This window comes from Mesoplodon bidens, assembly GCF_964165515.1.
Source record: "Mesoplodon bidens genome assembly, chromosome: 9".
NCBI lineage: Eukaryota > Metazoa > Chordata > Mammalia > Artiodactyla > Ziphiidae > Mesoplodon > Mesoplodon bidens.
In genome coordinates, this window is record NC_138166.1 from 86,959,414 (window position 1) to 86,978,493 (window position 19,080).

General features: G+C 42.3%; 1 protein-coding gene across 1 annotated transcript in view; it reads right to left on the minus strand.

Moving 5' to 3' along the window:
• The window catches only part of CHCHD3 (coiled-coil-helix-coiled-coil-helix domain containing 3), a 311,474-nt gene that overhangs the window by 17,335 nt on the left and 275,059 nt on the right, over positions 1-19,080 (minus strand). The window contains exon 7 of the mRNA XM_081244862.1: positions 4,195-4,330. Within this exon, the coding sequence (XP_081100988.1) occupies positions 4,195-4,330 (136 nt within the window). The remainder of the gene's footprint in view (positions 1-4,194; positions 4,331-19,080) is intronic.

A 19,080-nucleotide genomic window follows, 5' to 3' on the forward strand; every position in this document is an offset into this window, starting at 1 on the left:
TCGGGGCAAACAACCCACGTCTCTTAAGTTGAATGTGCTCAGGAACCTGGGTGCTTGTGGGGCCTGTGGCCTGCTCTCCGACATGGAAGTACAATCAGCCCTGAACAACAGCTGCGAGGCCCATGTGGATCACCTACTTCAAACCCTAATTCACCAAAAAAGAAAATGAAGCCCAGGTCACCATGACTAGATTAGAACGTTCCAGCATTCCCCACAAACTTTTGCCTCTGGCGAGCACAGAATGTTCAAGAGTCCAGCCAGTTTCCGAAACTTTCTGTCAACAGCAGCAGGGCTGAGGAAAGAGCTGGAATGTTTACAACTGTTATCCCTAAGCAGCTGGATTCTGCAAGTAAATTGAGGGGCAGTGGGGTGTCCCAGGGAGCAGAGGCAATGCAGATCTGGGAGCAAGCCCTTTCTACACACCCCCCTTTTATAAGCCTTGGGCACATTTTGGTCCACTAGTGGGCCAGCACTACTGGCTTCCCATTGCTCCCTTCCTTCCAGTCTCCTGTAACGTACGTGAAGCAAGACTGAATGGGAATCAGGTTTTGATAGTAAGAACAGGTAATTCAATCTTGGGGAGTTTATAGAAAGCTATGAGGCTAAGCAGATATGAGAAATAAAAGACACAGAAGTTTATCAATCGATGTCCTCCTACATTTTTAAATGCTGTATGTCCTATAGCTACCCAGTAGTTTTTAAGTCTGAGAAGTAATAATTACAGTAATTGAATATCTCTTTACCATTATGAAGAACACATAACTTAATACACTGGAAGTAACAGTCTAAATGTCTCATGTTGACCCGTGAGGACTGTTCAAGACTAGCTGAAGAAAGACTGATGTGAATAAGTGGATGAATAAGAGACAAAAAGTAAGGCTAAGGAATATCCGGAAATTTTCCTATCAGTAAAATCTATTAGTCTAGAGAACAATGCCCCAAGGGAACCAGTGAAAGCCCAATCTTATGAGTCACTTAAAAAAGTGGAGTGGATTTGGCTATTGGAATTATTCCAAGGGGAAAACTCTTGCACTATGCCAGAAATGGACAATATGACCTAATGGGTTGTTGTGTTTAGTATCTCAGCATGTCCAGCTTGTTCTTTAGATTTAACAAGGAAACTCAAGAAGGGGTGTGGAGCAGTCAGGAACTGTAACAACAAATGATCAGGACCACGTATCCTGCCAAAGTCTCTTTTAACAACAGGGGCAGAGCTAGAGTCACAAGGTTAGACTAGCTTCACACACACACACACGGAAAACGTGGTGTTAGTGGAAAAATGACTACTCATGAAATACTGATATAACCTCCGCTGGCCATCTTGGCATGGTCCTAAAATGGGGCAGCGCTAAACTGCACCTTTGCTCATGGCCTTTATAATCCCACCCTCCTTTCTGTTACTTTCAGTCTCAATGACTACTTCATTTGATCTTCAAGAATTTTTCCCTTCACTTCGTGATTATCGTTCACATCTTCCCTCACTGCCTTATTTCTGTATTAGTGGATACTGGATGTCCCTTCACACACACAACTGAAAAGCCAAACACTATGTATTTTTAAATTTGTTGTTTTTATGGCAAGGTCTATCTTGGTCTAGTTGTTAAATTTTCCATCATGACTTCCCTGGGTTTCAATTCTCTCAACTGTAAAATGGTGAAAATAAAACCATCTCTATTTACATCTCAGGTTGTCATAAAAAGCAAGTAAGAGAATGGATGTGAAATGACCTTGAAATCTAAATCTACAGACATACAAGGTGTTACTGTTTCTTGGTTACTTCCCATTTCAATGCCGCCTATATTAGGTTTAAAATAAGGTCTTGTGGACATATCTTTTTAATTATCAGCTGGTGTTATATATTCTAATACTTGAATATAACAGTTGTAAAAACAATAGGCACCTGAAACATACTCACTGAAAATATTAAATTATGCTGCAGATGGGCAGGGGGGTGGGGAGGGGAGGACAGGAGGTCCCCTTTGGAATCACTAGTAATAATTTGACGCTTTTGGCCGATTTGTTTAAGTTGGTTTCAGCACAGAATAATGCAACTGAGGAAAGAAGGAAAAAAATTTAGACCTATTGAATACTTTATAGAAATGGAATCCTCACAACACTATAAATTACATTACCTCACTTCACAGATGAGAAAAATCAAGGCCCAAGGTTACAGAGCCAATAAAAGAGCTTGGATACAAACTCAGATTTGCCCAATTCAAACTCTCTGTTGCACCATGTAGCATATTTGATTTTGTCACAAGCTAAATAACTCTTGTTTTGCTCTGTAAATGTATGCTATTGATCTCATGGGGCTGTGTGTAGACAGTTCAACACAACCCAGACAATCAGGATGAAGTCAATACTCCTGACACCCTTGCAGGTGCTACTTCAGTAATGGTACAGATCACTGTGGACACAGGCACCTATGTTACAAGACACCAGTGTCAAAACATGCACTTTATCTCCGCCATTATGTGCACTACCACCCCCACCTTAATACAGAACTAACATCAGCTAGAAAAACCCATGAGTCCAACTTACAGGTTCCACCTGCTTCAGTCAGTATTAAAATTGAAGGTTGGAGATTGTTAAGAACATATCAGAAACTGTTTTTAACAAATAAAATGTACTAGCTTAACATAAGCAACACTACTTCTACCAAAGATCTTAAAAGAAAGGAATCCCTGGAACACTACTAAGAGTTAGGCAAGTGCCATATAAACAAGAAAAAGAAAGAAGCCTCTTGTGACGACCTAGAGGGGTGGGATAGGTAGGGTTGGGGGGAGACACAAGGGGGAGCGAATATATGTATATGTACAGCTGATTCACTTTGTTATACAGCAGAAACTAACACACCATTTTAAACATCCAATAACGATGTTAAAAAATAGAAAAAATAAAAAATAAGTGCTAAGGAGGGAAAAAAAGAAAAAAGCCTCGAGCCACAAAGCTTTTAAAGACAACACAGGTGGGCTTCCCTGGTGGCGCAGTGGTTGAGAGTCCGCCTGCCGATGCAGGGGACACGGGTTCGTGCCCCGGTCTGGGAGGATCCCACATGCCACGGAGCGGCTGGGCCCGTGAGCCATGGCCGTTGAGCCTGCGCATCCGGAGCCTGTGCTCTGCAACAGGAGAGGCCACAGCAGTGAGAGGCCCGCGTACCGCAAAAAAAAAAAAAAAAAAAGACAACACAGGCTTTTAATAAATCTTGGTTCTATTTTTTCTACTAGTGTTGTTATTTTCCAGCTATCCAGACAATACTGCCCTCCCATCAGATATTCACAGAGTGTTAGAAATTTATACTAACTGGGATTATTATAACTACAGCAAATGAGACTGCAGGGAGGCATGCTATGTAACTCAAACACTAGATTTAGTTGGGTTAGAAGGTCAAGTCTAGGGAATTTGTCAGCAGAAAGAACCAAGGTTTCCAACAATTTCCATCTCTCAGAACAACCTATACCCAACAAAATCAGTTAAATGATAGGCAATTACGTGACCTGCCAGAATTGATAATTTACTTCAGCGTTTATCATTAGCTTTCTAAAGTACACAAATTAGAGAAAATACACATCCCATGATCATATTATTCTGATATGAAGGGTCATGAGAAGAGTATGGCTATGGTACACAGAAGCGATGGAAACTGCTTCCTAAATACATGTCTGGCCTATCTTTCCCTGCCCAGTTGACTGGACTCTACCAACTGGCAGAAGATTGAATGGTGCTTGCATGGTGGGTTTTTATTTTAGTTTTGTGTTTCCCTTTCGTTTTTTTAAGCCAGACTCTCTGCATGACTATTTGCTGTTTATGGACTTGAAGCTGTTGGCCCCTTAACGTGTATCCTTCCTCTTTGCTGGCTTTGAGTACTGGCCCAGAAATATGTGGCAATGACCTTGAGGACACAATTATAAAGTAGAGGACAAAAGTTCAGAGCAACTAGAAAAGGTATTCTTTACATAAAACCTTTTTTTTTCTGCAAGTGGAACACAAGGAGATAACGGACTCTTCCTTCAGCCACCTGGATGAAAGGTGATTAAAAACTTAACCAACTCGTGACAGCAATTCTTGATGACGACTAGTTTGGTTTAAAAAGCTTTTTCATACACATTAGCCTACTGAGTCCTTCCCAGTGCCCATGATGTTGGGCTTTTTATTCCTCTGCTGCCCTAGTTAGCTCTTGGTTTGTACACCCACCTGTTTGGCCTGATTGACGCACTGCTTGTACTGATTGGCCAGAGCGGAGCAGCTGAGGGTCTGCTGGGTGTTCTGGCGGTAACACTGGAGAATCTGGGCCTGCAGATCGGCACAGATGGGATGACACTCATATCGCCTGGAAAGAAAAACAGGGACCACTGAGACAAATGGTCTTCAACCAGAATAAAGAACAAGGCTAAAAAAAATATATAAAACATCAACTAAGATATAAATGTTACAAACGCCCCCCCCAAAAAGTTTAAGAACAATAATTTTCTTTGACCTTTAAAGAAAGATATCACACAAGATAAGTGATTTCTTCTTATACAGCAGAAACTAACACAACATTGTAAAGCAGTTATACTCCAATAAAGATGTTAAAAAAAAAGATAAGTGATTTGTATGAAATTAGTTCTATTAATTGACACCACTGCGAGCCTCTCTGGACAGGGCAGCATTCCCACCCTACCTCAAACGTAACCATGGGGATGGGGCCAATTACTCTTCGGCCCAGCCAGCTAACTCAGGAACCTGGGAGCCCCAATGTTCTCTTCCGTTCCCACCTCCAGTTGGTCACAAAGCTTGATATCCTGCAGTCCAGTCCTTTCTCCATACTCACTGTCATTACATTAATTCCTAATCATTTATATCCTGGATTCAAGCAATGACCTTCACGGGTCTCTCTGTCTCTTAACGTTCACCCTCCACTCCTACCTCCCAGAAGGTTCTTTCTAGTAGTAAGTCTAGACAGTATCTGCTTTCCAAATAAAATACATGGTCAACAGGCAGGTCCTTTTGGATCAGGTTCCTGCCTACTCTTTTGCCTCAACCAGACCACGTTCAGGGTTTGATTCTTACATGTCCCTTCACGTCTTGGCTCCGCGGCTCTTGATTTTGGAAATGCTCTGCACCCAAGCCTCACCCAGTTCTATGTATCTGGAAAATACCTACCCATCTTTCAATACTTGAGCTAAGTATTGAAGTGCAACCTCCTCTATATGGCTTTCACTAGAGCTCTCTCCAACCACAGCAGAGTCTATCATTCCCTTTATGGTGACCCCCTAACCTGTATTAACTTCTTTCACCATGCACTATACTACAGTCTACTGCAATTTACTAGCATGCAAATCCCAAGTAAGGACTGCATCTTATTTTCTTTGTTATCTCAGCTATCGACATGGGTCCCTCTTATAGAAGTCATGCAATAAATTGTTGAGAATACAAATGGCTGGAGAGAAAATTTAATTCCTTGAGCTAAAATTTTACTAGTTATACTTACAAATCTCGAGATTTTAGTTAGAGTGCTTTCAGTGAATATGCACTACTAAACATAAATCCTTCCAAAAAGCTGATAATATACACTTGAAAAATGATAATAAAATAAATCAAATGGATTATACAAACAAAAATGTTCTTGTTCAAATGGTAGAGGAACTTGGAATATAAGGACTACATACACAGAAAAGTATATATATTATTATCACTTTAATCTAGGGATTCTTTTTTTTTTTCAAATTAGTTTTGTTTAATACAAAAGGTTCCAGCCTCTTATCAGTTATTCTCTTGGAATTTAAATTTGTTATTTCCATAGTAATCATGAAATAGCATTATTTTAAATTGATGAGCTCTGAAAAACCCCTAGAGAACACAGGAGAAATATTTCTCATCAATAAGGAAACCCCTGGCTGACGATTTGTCTCATTACTTTTATCCAACACACTAAGCTAGTATACATATTTTGCTAGAATAGAAAACTGAAATGCAAGCCACGTTACTGGCCCCTAAGGGAATTTACTTCCTACTACCCTCTAAAAAAGTAGACACAGAGATAACACTGCTTGTACTCTTTCATTCATTACCTTACTGTTTTGCCAAACACCTAAGAACAGAATTTAAATCCAATCCCAGGAGTTTCAACTTGCTTTAAGGTTTTGAAGTTCAGATGTCTGTGAATGTCTCCGGACACAGATTTCCCTGATCCCCTACCATGAACATCAGTATCTAAAAAGAGTCAGCTGTGTTTCGAAGGGTAGAAGCACAGCTACGACTAACTGATTATAGCAAGACACCCTCCTGGACAAATACTAAATAACATAGGATCAAGCATCAGGTTAGCTGAACCTAGCAAATATATGACTAATGCCTTTAACAGTTCATGAGAAAGCAGGGTTACCTGCTATCCTAGCGTTGAGGACCATCGTCCCTCCAATATACCTTAGGTTTAAAGCAGGGGGGAAGAAGATGGGAGAGAAGGCTAGAAGCATCCCGACCAGATATGCAGCCTCTCCCCATTAACACACAGCAAAAGACCATAAAGAATGAGCTCCCACATAGTGCTCATCACAAGGAAGATGCTGTGGTTTTTTTTCCTTCTAAAAAGACTCTTCACAATGGGATTCATTCATCTAATACTATGGACTCCTTAGAAAGAGGTAATTTAAGTTATATGTAAGCATTTACCCTGGGTTGAGCTATTTAGTCATGCAAGTTAAAGTCCATGAGTTATTCATAATTTGAAAGGTGTCAAAATATACTTTTATCACCACAAATCAATACTACTCACTTCCAGGGCCCTTTATTTCCTGTATGGTAGTCTGTTGCGTGAGTGAGAGTGCGTGTGTGCACGCAAACGCAGACATTTTCAGAAATCCTTTTTGTACACATTTCAACCTGTATTGATGATGAGATGGTAGAATGGGGGAAAGAGGGGTGGAAATCAACATAATTGTCTTCCAGTTCCTGGACTAGACTCTGGTACATTTTGCTTGGATTAATCTGTAAGGGCAAAGCTCTGTCTCTGTATTGATCTGCAATGCTGTTATGCTGCCCTAATGCACTGTTTTCACTTTGGGAAAATGCTAAATGAGATTACTGTCTAACATTAGAAGGCCATAAAACCCAAGCATGGCACCTTCCATTCAGGAAAAGGGTTTCAAAGACATTTCCAATATGCATTATGGTAAACCCTCCATATAGTCATTGAGTCAACAATTGATTTTTATTGACTGCTTGCATTCCTGCTGATGGAAAAAGCCACCATTAGGTAAAAATAACAAAAGGCAGAATTTCAAGATACCCAAGAAGGAAAATTAAATCTTAGCAGCAAGAGACATTTAAACAATTTACTTTCTTCACATGAAAAGATTAAAAAAAAGAAATGGTGAATGACAAATGTTACGAGAAAGATGAAATATCTGGGGAACTCAAAACCATAATAAAGAAGTGAGAGATAGAGTAGTTGTCCAAAAACATACTTACCAAAAAGGAACGGGTGGAATGAAGCTGATACACACAAACATATATTGCTCAAAAATAAGAAAAAATCCAGTTTAGTGGACTTGAAATTATTGGGGACTTTTGATGGGTCCCACCACCTGTCTCCTCCCGTTGCTTTTCCTTTCTGTGCTCTATACGTGGCTCCCTGTCTCCTCCCTCCTCCCACCAGCACTAGAAGCTGGCCCTCTGTCCTTCCCACCCTACCCCACCTCATCCCACAGTGGCACTTCAGGCCAAGGAGGTCACTGACAGTATTCAATAGCAGAACTGGAGACCAAAGATCTGGATAGAGAACAACACCCAAAGAAGCACTCCTGGTAGGTATTCTGTAGCCAGTAAAACAATTTTTTTGCCAATGTTTAATGCTAATATTCACTTAAAAGGCAGCTAATAAAATACATCCAAGTATTCTTCTCATAACACTGGCAGATCAATGTAGAAACTTCGGGGGAAAAAAATAACAGAAAAGAATAAAGATACATATTTAGGCTGTTTCTAATTTTTAAGTGATTAAAACACCATGGTGATGGACAAAAATTATCACTACTGTTTCTGATGATTTCCTTCATAGAGTTTCCTATAAGTTGAATTAATTGGTCAAAGAGAAATGAAGATGTTTTGGTAAAAATGACGCTGAGATAAATAAGCAGTATTCAGAACTCTCTTCTTAAGATTCTAGTATTGGGTTTCCCTGGTGGCGCAGTGGTTAAGAATCCGCCTGCCAATGCTGGGGACACGGGTTTGAGCCCTGGTCCGGGAAGATCCCACATGCCATGGAGCAACTGAGCCTGTGCACCACAACTACTGAGCCTGCGCTCTAGAGCCCACGAGCCACAACTACAGAGCCCGTGATCCGCAAAAGAGAAGCCACCGCAATGAGAAGCCCACGCACCACAACAACAAAGAGTAGCCCCCGCTCGCCGCAGCTAGAGAAAGCCTGCGCGCAGCAACGAAGACCCAAGGCAGCCAAAAAGAAAAAAGAAAAAAGACTCTAGTATAATACATTTCCACTTGGTTATGTTTTAGAGCTATCTGTTGGTTTTGCTGTTGCCTCTCCTACTTTCATGTCTTAGACATTTCTTTGAGGTGGGTCTGAGCTTTATATTTCGAGGAAACTACTTACCCATCATGTTAGTTCTAATATAAACAAAAAGGATAATGAGGTAATTTCAGAGAAGGGAGAAAAGTGTGGAGATAACCCTTCTCATACCACTCGGAAGGCTCGAGAAGTCATGTAATGACAATCAGTGAGCAGCCACAATTCCTAAAGCTCTCGGACACAAAAATCATTCGTTGAGTGCAGGGTGGGTATGAGAATGGTTGGCGCTACAAGGGGAATTCTAATTTATTCGGGGGGTTGGGGGGGGAGATTCTGATTTTTTAACAGGTTGCAACAATGCATCTTTCATGGGAACCGGTGACTTTAGAAAAAGGAATCAGTATCACAACTCAGTCCTCTGAATCCACAGGAGGCAGGTGATATGCAAGGAGGGAGGGGAAAGCATTATCAGTCTTCCCCCAGGTTTAGGATCCTGAGTAAAAGTCCTAAAACCAGGACAATCCCAAAGATAGGACCTCTGGTCACCTATCCAAGATGATATGAACAATACAGTGCTCCACACACACAGGTACACTGTTCTTAAACCAACAGGCCTCACATTTCATGAGCACAAACACGCCAGAATATAAGGTGAATGAAAAACTTTCCGATTTTGCAATATATTTTTCTTCCTTATTCAGTAATATTGGGTACCTGGAAATGATGGCGACATTAGGAAAATCCTAGGAAGAGAGTGGGAACTTAGTAACGCATGACCACATGAAACTGGTGGGGGCTGGATGACTCTGCCTTCTTGCTCAGTGGACAATACACCTCAACACTACAGGACTCCCCAGTGTCTGGTTTCCTTTCCCGAGGAGGCGGCTCTTGCCCCGCTCTTCTCAGAGAACCCTCATGGTACCTTGCCAATTTCACCATACCCTGCGTGGGATTCTGCTACATGGGCTCATCCCACCAAAGGTCTAAACTTAGAAAAATGGGGCCATCTTCTGCTGCATCTCCAAAGAACAAGGGCCCCAACTGTTTTGTTTTGTAAATATACTTTCTTAAAATCTCGTGACCTAGAGAGGTTGGCTAACTTTCATCTTCCACTATATCATGGTACCCTTGCCATATCTGGGCTATGTGCAGCAAGATTTATATCTCTAAAAAGGGAGATAAAATAACTGTTACTGGGGCTTCCCTGGCGGTCCAGTGGTTGAGACTCCACGCTTCCACTGCAAGGGGTACTGGTTTGATCCCTGGTTGGGGAACTAAGACCCCACATGCCATATGGCCAAAAAATAAAAAAATAAAATTATTACTTACATAAAGGATATCTGGGATAAGCAGCAGTAACTATATAGAGTTTGGGGACACAGAACATAATTGATGTCAACATTAACTCAACCTGGAAGAACTCGAAATCAGCTTCTCATCACACTTACTTTAGGACAAAACCAAATACTCAAGAGATGTTATTTTCTCAAGCTCACACAAAGTCCTCTCATTAGGTAGAATTCTACACCTAACATACTGCACTTTAGTCTGGGTGACCCTTAATTTAGAGAAGTATAAGCCATCCTTCCCTCTCCCTTTCTTCTTTAACAATGCCTGGTGTGCTGTTATTGCTTAATAAATGTCAAGTAATAACACTGTAATAAAAATGGGCACTAGTAAGTTAACAATGCAGCTCTTTGCTTTAAAGGTGCCTGAGAGCAGCAGTTTATACAAAGTACCTGGAGCATAAACGTCACCTCCTGCCATGCACATAGTAGGAACAAAATTAAATCACAGCTCACAGAAGTGGCCCTTGGTTATAAGAACTGAAATACTGGGAGTGTTTTCTCTGTCCCATCAAAAGACCTACAAGCCGCGAATGAAGACATGTCCAGGGCCAAACGTTAAATTTGAATCTCCAAAGGCTGTATCGGTGTGTGAATGAGACCAAGTCATCTTAACACACACCAAATTATTTTTACTTGAAATATCTCAATAAGACTTCAAGGCCAGGAAAAGCATCATCATCATCACCATCATTATTATTATTATTAAAGAAAAGCATGACAAATCTCTGACTTTGTAAAGTCACTTTAGTTAGACAACTTAGAAAACGTTAATCTTGAGCATACACAATGCATCACCCTTGGATTTCTTTTACTTTAAATATATGTATTTATATAATACATTGAACTCATGCCAACACAAATTAAAAGTTACATTATTTTACCTATGAGGCTTTGGGAGTTGTTTCCACTTCCCCTATCCTGCTACTTTAGAATGTCCACTAAACTTGGTCTAAGGATAGAAAATATGAGAGCTGGTTCATTCATCCTTTCATCTACACAGCTACTCCAACAACCAATATTATTAAGTCACAGACATTTATCAAGCGTTCATTACATGCCATCACTACGGTAGGTGCTGAATAAGATGTGATCCTTGCCTTCTGCTGGCTCCCACTCTAGTAGCGAGAGACAGAGGTGTACACAAAGCCTTATAATGAGAATGTTGAGCTATAAACAAAGTGCTAAACAGAGCTCTCGTTTTGAATGGAACAGGAACTGAACGTACAGCGTTCCAGACAAGAGGACATTCATCACCAGTGAAGAGGAAGGGAAGACTGGCCTTAGGATTCGCTTGAAGTAACTTTCAAGCCAGCAGGAAGATCTGTCCATTGTATCTAAACTATAGAGACAGACTCCGAGATGGAGAGGAGAGACCTCCTCAGACCTTGGGTATATGAATACACCCACAACCTGGTTACTCCAAGCCTTCTAGATGCCTCTGCTTTCTCTCAGAGCAAAGTTTAGTGCTTGTGTTCATGACATTTGCCAACACAAGCTTGGTTTGGCGGGGTGGGAGTAGTTGTGTACGATAAGAGTTTATAAACTCTTTGAGTCAAGAAGGGAATCCCTAGAAAATAATCAGAGGCCAGATGCCCAGTTTCAGACCTGTCAACAATAAACAAATGTTGAGACAGGTTTCTGGTTGCTCTGTCTTGGTAGGAGGGCTATGGGGCCAACTTTCAGTTGATGCCCAAATTACACTTCAGCCTTCATCATGTTCCTACTTAGGGACTGCCTTCGCTAAGTAACCACGCTACTGCTTTCCTACTTCATATGGCCAAGAAGGAGAAACTGGATAATGTGGTCTTAGATCAATGCCCAGTTTCGGAGGCGGGAGGGAGACAGTGGGAACTGGAATAAGATGGGGTCGTTAGAAAGATACTGGGAAGCTGGAGAACCTACCAGAATTCGAGGGGACTCCTGGAGAAGAAAGGGAAGCGTCATGGGCCAGGTTAGTCCAGATGCAGAGAGAGCAGAGGGACTGGCTGAGCAGCTAAACAACCCATGAGGAAGGACAAGGGAAAGGGGAGACTGCAGGCTCCAGGCTATGGGGCTGCCGCAAACTGTGGCATTTGTTTCCAAATTCTGGAAGGGCCATTACCCGCTTCATCACCCATTCTTCCTGCTCAAGTCCTCAGGCTCAGAAGAGGAAGAGCTAGATATAGCCGACATGGTTGTCTCCCATACAGCCTGGCAATCTAGCAGGTTTTTACTGAGAGAGGACACTTGTAATGAACCTCAGACACTCTGACCAAATTTTAACGGAACACCGGAGACAACCTCCCAGAGACAATCCTTCCGTATTTGGAGCAATATTTATTTCATAGGCCTTATTATATCATTTTCATCAATGCAATCTATTTCAGTACCACTGAATCACAGCATCTGCAGGTTGAGTAGTATGGTATCAGCAGCCTGTGCAGAAATATGGTCAGCACATACTTTCATGTTAAGTCCCTATTTTTAGGCACTTCTAATTTTTCAAAAAGAATTACCCTCTGGGATAAATTGTCTATGCTCCTTCTCAGCTGAGGAGTGACTCACAGATGAGATGTTTGGTGAAATTCCATCTGAGTCACCCAAGCATAAACATACATTCCGGTACCCTTACCTCTTCCCTGCAGTGATCAAATTTGAGGGAGTGCTTTTAATACTAAGATAAGAACAGCTTAATTTAAAACATTTCAAAACTGCCATGTATCTCGAGAACTGTGACACATTCTAAAAAACTGGGTTAAGATCAAATTTTAAGTCTGTAGTGAGAGAGTGTGTTATAGTACATTAGGTGATACTCTTTTTTCCTACATTTTGAAAGCAAGATCCAAATACTTATAGATACACCCAGGAAGGAATGTGCCTGGCTCTCTTAACTGAAAGAACTGCAAGTGTATTGACTGCAGTGACAAGTAAAGGAAAAAAAGTATCCATACTGATCTGCCCTTAAGTGTCAGAGTACTAATAATGAGGAATGGAAAGAAGGCTAGAGCTGGGCCTCTTGTCTGTTTCCCATCCCTCTGATGAGCTGAAAGGGAGGAGGCTTAGGCTCTACCCCTGCCAAGAGGGAATCCCCAGATGGGTGCACTACGCCATGCCCTAGTGACTAGGTCATGCCAGCAAACCTCCAGGAACTGTCAGGCAGAAAAATGCCACCTGGACATCACAGGGGTGTACATACTGTGGAGGAGGAGGTAAAGGTGTGTACAAACACAAGAAGGGAGAAAAACTCATACCTGTAAAAGAAACACCCTCGTAAAGGTAAGACAAGGCGGTGTGATGGGTGTAAGGGAAAGAGCACAGCGGTAAGCGCCACAGCTGTTCTGAGGAGGGACCTGGGGGCGTGTCTAGGGAGGGTCCACGGGGGAGAAGAGATGGGTTGTGAAAGCCTTATCCTGAACGCAGGGTGAGACTGTAAGAGGCAGACAGGACACGTAAGGTCTACATGAGCCAAGGCCCAGGCTCAGTCAAGCTGGGCGCGTCCAGGGGCCTCAGGTTGTAGGGAGGCTGGCAGAGGCAAGAGGCAGCACTGAAAAGGGAGGCACTGGGATCTGGACGGCCTTCCGATAAGACAGAGGATGCTTAGACTCTGTTCTGCAGGTGGAGACAAACCACCAGCCTCTCCAAATGAGACAGTAAAGCCATCCAGGTGCCTAAGCTGATCGGATGTGAACAAATCAGATGGATGGAAGTGGGAACCATCTGGGCTGGGAGCACAGTGGAGCTGTGTCCAGCTATAAAAACAGGCAAGGACGGAGGCCCTGGAAAGCAAGGATGGAAGGATGCAGTAACTGATAGATGTGGATGTCAAGAAGAGGAAAGACTGGGCAATACACATGTGGCTGAGGCCTGGGGATTTAAAGAATGAAAGTGCTTGAGTAATGTTCCCAAATGGAAACGAGCTACCAAAATCTAGAGTGTGGACCTGGAGCTCAGCACTGGGAACAGGGCTATAATCACGGACTGAGCATCCCCTGAAAGACACAGCGGGGAGGGACAGCTGAGTCCTGGGGAGCAGCCCCATTGGGGGTTAAGGTGACAGGGAAGGAAGATGGAGCAGTCAGAGAACTGGGAGTGGAGAGAAGAAGCAGTATGACACAGCATCACAAGGCTGGGAAACCAGAGCTTCATGAAAGAGAAGAAAGTTGAAAAGAACACAGATTGATAAAAGGCCGTGGAATTTAATCCCCAGCAATTTAGAGAAATAATTTCAATATAGTGCATAAGGCAGAATTCAGACAGCAGGAAATTGGTAAATAAGAAAATGGGCAGTAAAGAGGTGAAGGCAGTGGGACTAGGTCAGTTCAATATCCTTTACGGAGTGCTTGTTCTATACCAGGCACTGTGTGTGCATGTATGCCTGCGTGCGTGCGTGCGTGTGTGTGTGTGTGTGTGTGTAGGAGAGAAAGACACACCCATTTTATAAGAGCTGCTTCTATGGAGCACATCTGGGAACAGTAAAAATATGAAAGGGGAGGAGTACATCTGGCTGGAGATGACCAGAAAAGGTCTTAGATGAGATGCAAGAATTTCAGTAGTCTTAAAGAACAGGAAGGGCTTAGGCAGTTAGATAGAAGAGAAAGGCACTCTAGACAGAAAAGTGGAAGAAGCAAAGGCTGTGGAAGAAGAGAAGAAAGTTTGGGCTTCCCTGGTGGTGCAGTGGTTGACAGTCCGCCTGCTGATGCAGGGGACACGGGTTCGTGCCCCGGTCTCAGAAGATCCCACATGCCGCGGAGCGGCTGGGCCCGTGAGCCATGGCCGCTGAGCCTGCGCTCTGCAACGGGAGAGGCCACAACGGTGAGAGGCCCGCGTACCACAAAAAAAAAAAGAGAAGAAAGTTTTCAGGCAGAGGCAGTGACATCACTAACAGACTTTTTTTTAAAGATTCATATGGAAATTTACATGCAAATCAGAAAGCCAAAACACTCTGAGCAAGGACATGCTCTACAAGTGATAAAGCAATTTCCAGAAAGTACAGTAATGAACAGAGGTGAGCATAGAAGTTGGGTAAAGAGGGAAGGTTGTGTGAAAAAAGGAGAGTTTTGATTCAACAGTCTTTAAAAAGAAAGACAAGAAGGGCAGGAAGGAGGGCAGACACGGTGTGATTAAAGAGAAACATGGTGTGATTAAGGAGAACCACGGTTCTCTTGGTTAAAGCATAAGTCCACGGTGATGAATATTAAAAGTGAGATTGGTGAGACGCAGGAGGGGCGGAAGGAAATCTTCCGGTGGGAAACCTCAAAAGCTAGATGAATCATCTGACAGTAATGGGAATTCACATGAGTAAGAAAGGGAACAATCCACGAGAAGAGGGATTCTCCTCCTAAAGCCATCAGCAAGTAGCTGCTATTTCCCTACTTAATACCCCATAAATGAGGGATACCGCAAAAGAATTTCATAACTAATAAAAGTGAAGAGTTTATATGGGATGTATAATAACAGTGAACTACATGTGCATCAATGGAACAACTACTCTTCAGTTTAAAAATTCCAACATTTCTTTTTACGGTTCTGATTAAGGTACTCGGTACTGATGCCACAACACATCATACAATCTCAACCCCTTGTGTTACATAAACAGATTTAAGCATTTTTCAGAGGACAGGCAAGATTTAGCAAATTGGCTTAACATTCTAGGCAGCTGCTGAGACTGAAATTGACAAGACTAACCATGAAAGTAGAGAAAACAACAACCTCCTGCACACAAATTCTTCAAATGATTATGATGAGCCTCACACATGAGTATTTCTGAGGCAGAATCACAATGATTCCTATGTAAAGGGATAATGATGTATTACTGCAGGACCAGACAATGCATTTCTCAATTCATGTCCTGGACTGGTTTCTTCATGCTGAGCCCCGTTAGTTTTACATCTCCCTAAGGGTTCCAATTCAGCAGTATTAATCTAAGCCCTCACACGCAGCTCTAGTCGCTGAACGCCTGCCATATGACTGTCCTTTAATACAGCTCTCCAGTTGAGTGTTTCCGGAGGAGAATCCTATAACCAGGGTAAATCCATAGGTAGACAGTAAATTCTGCCTACCATGTTTTTACATTTCTGTGGTAAATTCATTCTTGCCCTCTTTCCCATGATTATTTCATTACATCTCCATTCTCCTTTCACTCTTGGCCATTTTTCTAATTTTCATTGAGAAAAACAGAAACCAGATAGCTCCCTCACTGTCCCATCATAAAATCTGGATCTGCAACTTTTCTACTGTTACTTTGGAGGAAGACTGCCTCTCTCATAACAATTTCTTTCCCTACTAGATCATTTTTAAGAGCTCTCCCACCTTCCCACCTTCTCTAGAAGAGTGCTATCCGAGAGAACTCCCTGCAGTGATGGAAACGGTCATGTCTATGCAGCCCAACACACTGGTCAAGGCCACATGTTGCTACTGAGCACCTGAAATGTGACTAAAGCAACAAAGGTAAAATTTTATATTTTATTTAATTTTAATAGATTTAAATCTAAACAGTCACCCGTGGCTAGTGGCTATCATATTGTTGAAAGCACAGCTCTAACAAATACTATTCTTATGACAGCCACCTCCACTTCCTACTTCCATCCATTCTCTCTATCCACATCCAAGTGGCCAAATCCAACCATTCTTGGTAGATGTCTTATAGCATGGACTTAAGTAAATTACTCCCCTCTCTTGAAAGGAGCTTCTTGGCTTCTACAAACACTGCACTTCCTCCTTTGCTTCTCCTCCAGCTCATCTTCTTCTAACTGACCTCTTGATGTGGGAGTTCCTCAGGGCCATATCCTGCTCTTCTCTCTATATAGTCTCTCCACCAGGATCTCAACCATTCATGTGGCTTTAACGTCACTTGTGTGCTGACAGCTATCAAATCTGTACCTCTAGCCCTGCCTTCTTACACGTGACTGCCTCCTGCTATTCACACTGAAGGTTTTACAGGTGCTACATGTTTAAAAATGAACACTTAATTCCTTCCTCTACCCGCCATTTGTTCTTTCTTTCCATCTCAGTAAATGGACCTTCCAAAATCAGGGAATCCCCCTTGACACCGCCTCTTCTCTCATTCCCAGTATCCAATCTGTCACCAAGTCTTATCAATTAAACTTCAAAAATAGATCCAGAATCAACCTATTTCTCTCCATCTCCATTGTCATTATTCTAGATCAAGTCGCTACCACCACCACCTGGAATATTTCAAAAATCTCCTAAGCAGTCTCCTGGTTTCCATTCTGAGTCCTCCAGCCTCATCTTTACAGCAATTCATTATCAACACAACAACTGGAACGCCTCCTTTTAAATAGATCTTATAACTTCCAGGTTACAACCCTAATCCTTCAAACACTCCTTACCGCTCTTGGGATAAAATTCGAAATACTAATTATGGCCTAGTAGGATGTGCCCCCCCGCCATCTCCATCTCTGGCCTCTTCTCTCCCCACTCTGCTTTCCTGCATGCTTCCTTTCAGAACCCCCAAAGGAGCTGAGCTCCTTCCTCAGGGCCTTAACACTTGCTGATCTAGCTGCTTAAATGACCTTCCTTTATGCTCCCCCAACACCTACTATTTTAGCCTAAAGAGAGGTTGTCTCTGATCCCTCACATTGGATCCCCATGTCACATGCTCTTAGAGCATTTGACAGCACTTAGCACAACTTTAACTGTCGAGTTATTTGGGAGACTAGTCATTTCTCCAATTAGTCTGTAAGCTCCAAGAGGGCAGGGCTCATGTCTGGTCCGTCTACACTGTATTCCCAGCGCCTGGCACAGCATCTGGCAAACACCACGGGCTGCTCAGACCCCTCACTACAGAGCTACTAGGGCACTCTCTCCACTTCTCCTCGCCACTATGTTAGCCTGAGTGTATGTGCGGGCATAAGGTGGACGGAAGTGTGTCCAAAGTACTACACTGGGGGGACGAGTGTTCCTAATGTCCCAACTGGAATCGAGATGAGTTTCCTTCTAATAAAGACAAATACCGTATGCTAACACATATATATGGAATTTAAGAAAAAAAATGTCATGAAGAACCTAGGGGTAAAACAGGAATAAAGACACAGACCTACTAGAGAATGGACTTGAGGATATGGGGAGGGGGAAGGGTAAGCTGTGACAAAGTGAGAGAGTGGCATGGATATATACACACTACCAAATGTAAAATAGATAGCTAGTGGGAAGCAGCCGCATAGCACAGGGAGATCAGCTCGGTGCTTTGTGACCACCTAGAGGGGTGGGATAGGGAGGGTGGGAGGGAGGGAGACGCAAGAGGGAAGAGATAGGGGAACATGTGTATGTGTATAACTGATTCACTCTGTTATAAAGCAGAAGCTAACACACCACTGTGAAGCAATTATACTCCAATAAAGATGTAAAAAAAAAAAGTAGTAAACCAGTTAGTTAGCTTCCATAATATAGTCACTGCTTATACTTGTGCCATTTACCCTGATGGTTAACATAGGATCTGGCATCTAAAACACCTACGTCCAAATCTGGGCTCCGCCTTTCACTTGCTATGGAAGCTGGCACAGACTGCTTCTGTGCAGAAAAAGGTGCAACTTTTTCACGGGTTCCTACTGTTTTGTTGTAAAGATTATTAAGATAATGCATAAGCTCTCAGCACAATGCCCAGCACATAGTAAGCTTTTAACGAACAGTAGCTGCTATTATTACTATTATTCTTATTATCTCAACTAATAAATTTCAGTAGGTTGTTCTGGGAACCGATCAGTTACCACCTTATTTCTAAAGGAAAATGGGTTTCCACGTTCACACTGCCAACTTAAAACCAAGTTTTAGAATACATTTCACGTGAGGGTTGGTGACTGTTCACGTAACTTGAAGGTGTCCACAAAGTGTTCAGGTGGCAGCAAAGAAGGTTCCTGCATGTGTTTTTGATAAAGGGATTAAAAAGCTGCACTCATGTTAAAATCAAACCTCCAGCATGGGGTATATAATTAACATAAACCTATACATCTTTTCTTCTCTCAACTACATTCTCACGGAGAGCAACAGTCTTCCCTATGAATAAATGGAATTGTATTTGAAGTAATTACACTTGGCACAGATTTGCCCACTGCTGGTGGCAGGGCTGCTACTTGTGACTAGGCACTGAGGCGGAACTCAAAGGAATTGATGGCAAACTGCTTTAATTTTCTTTAATAGTAGCAAAATCCTGTCTAAAACAAGCTGGACATTTCAAGAATAATCAACATCACACAATTAACGTTCTACTACCATTAAACCAGTATT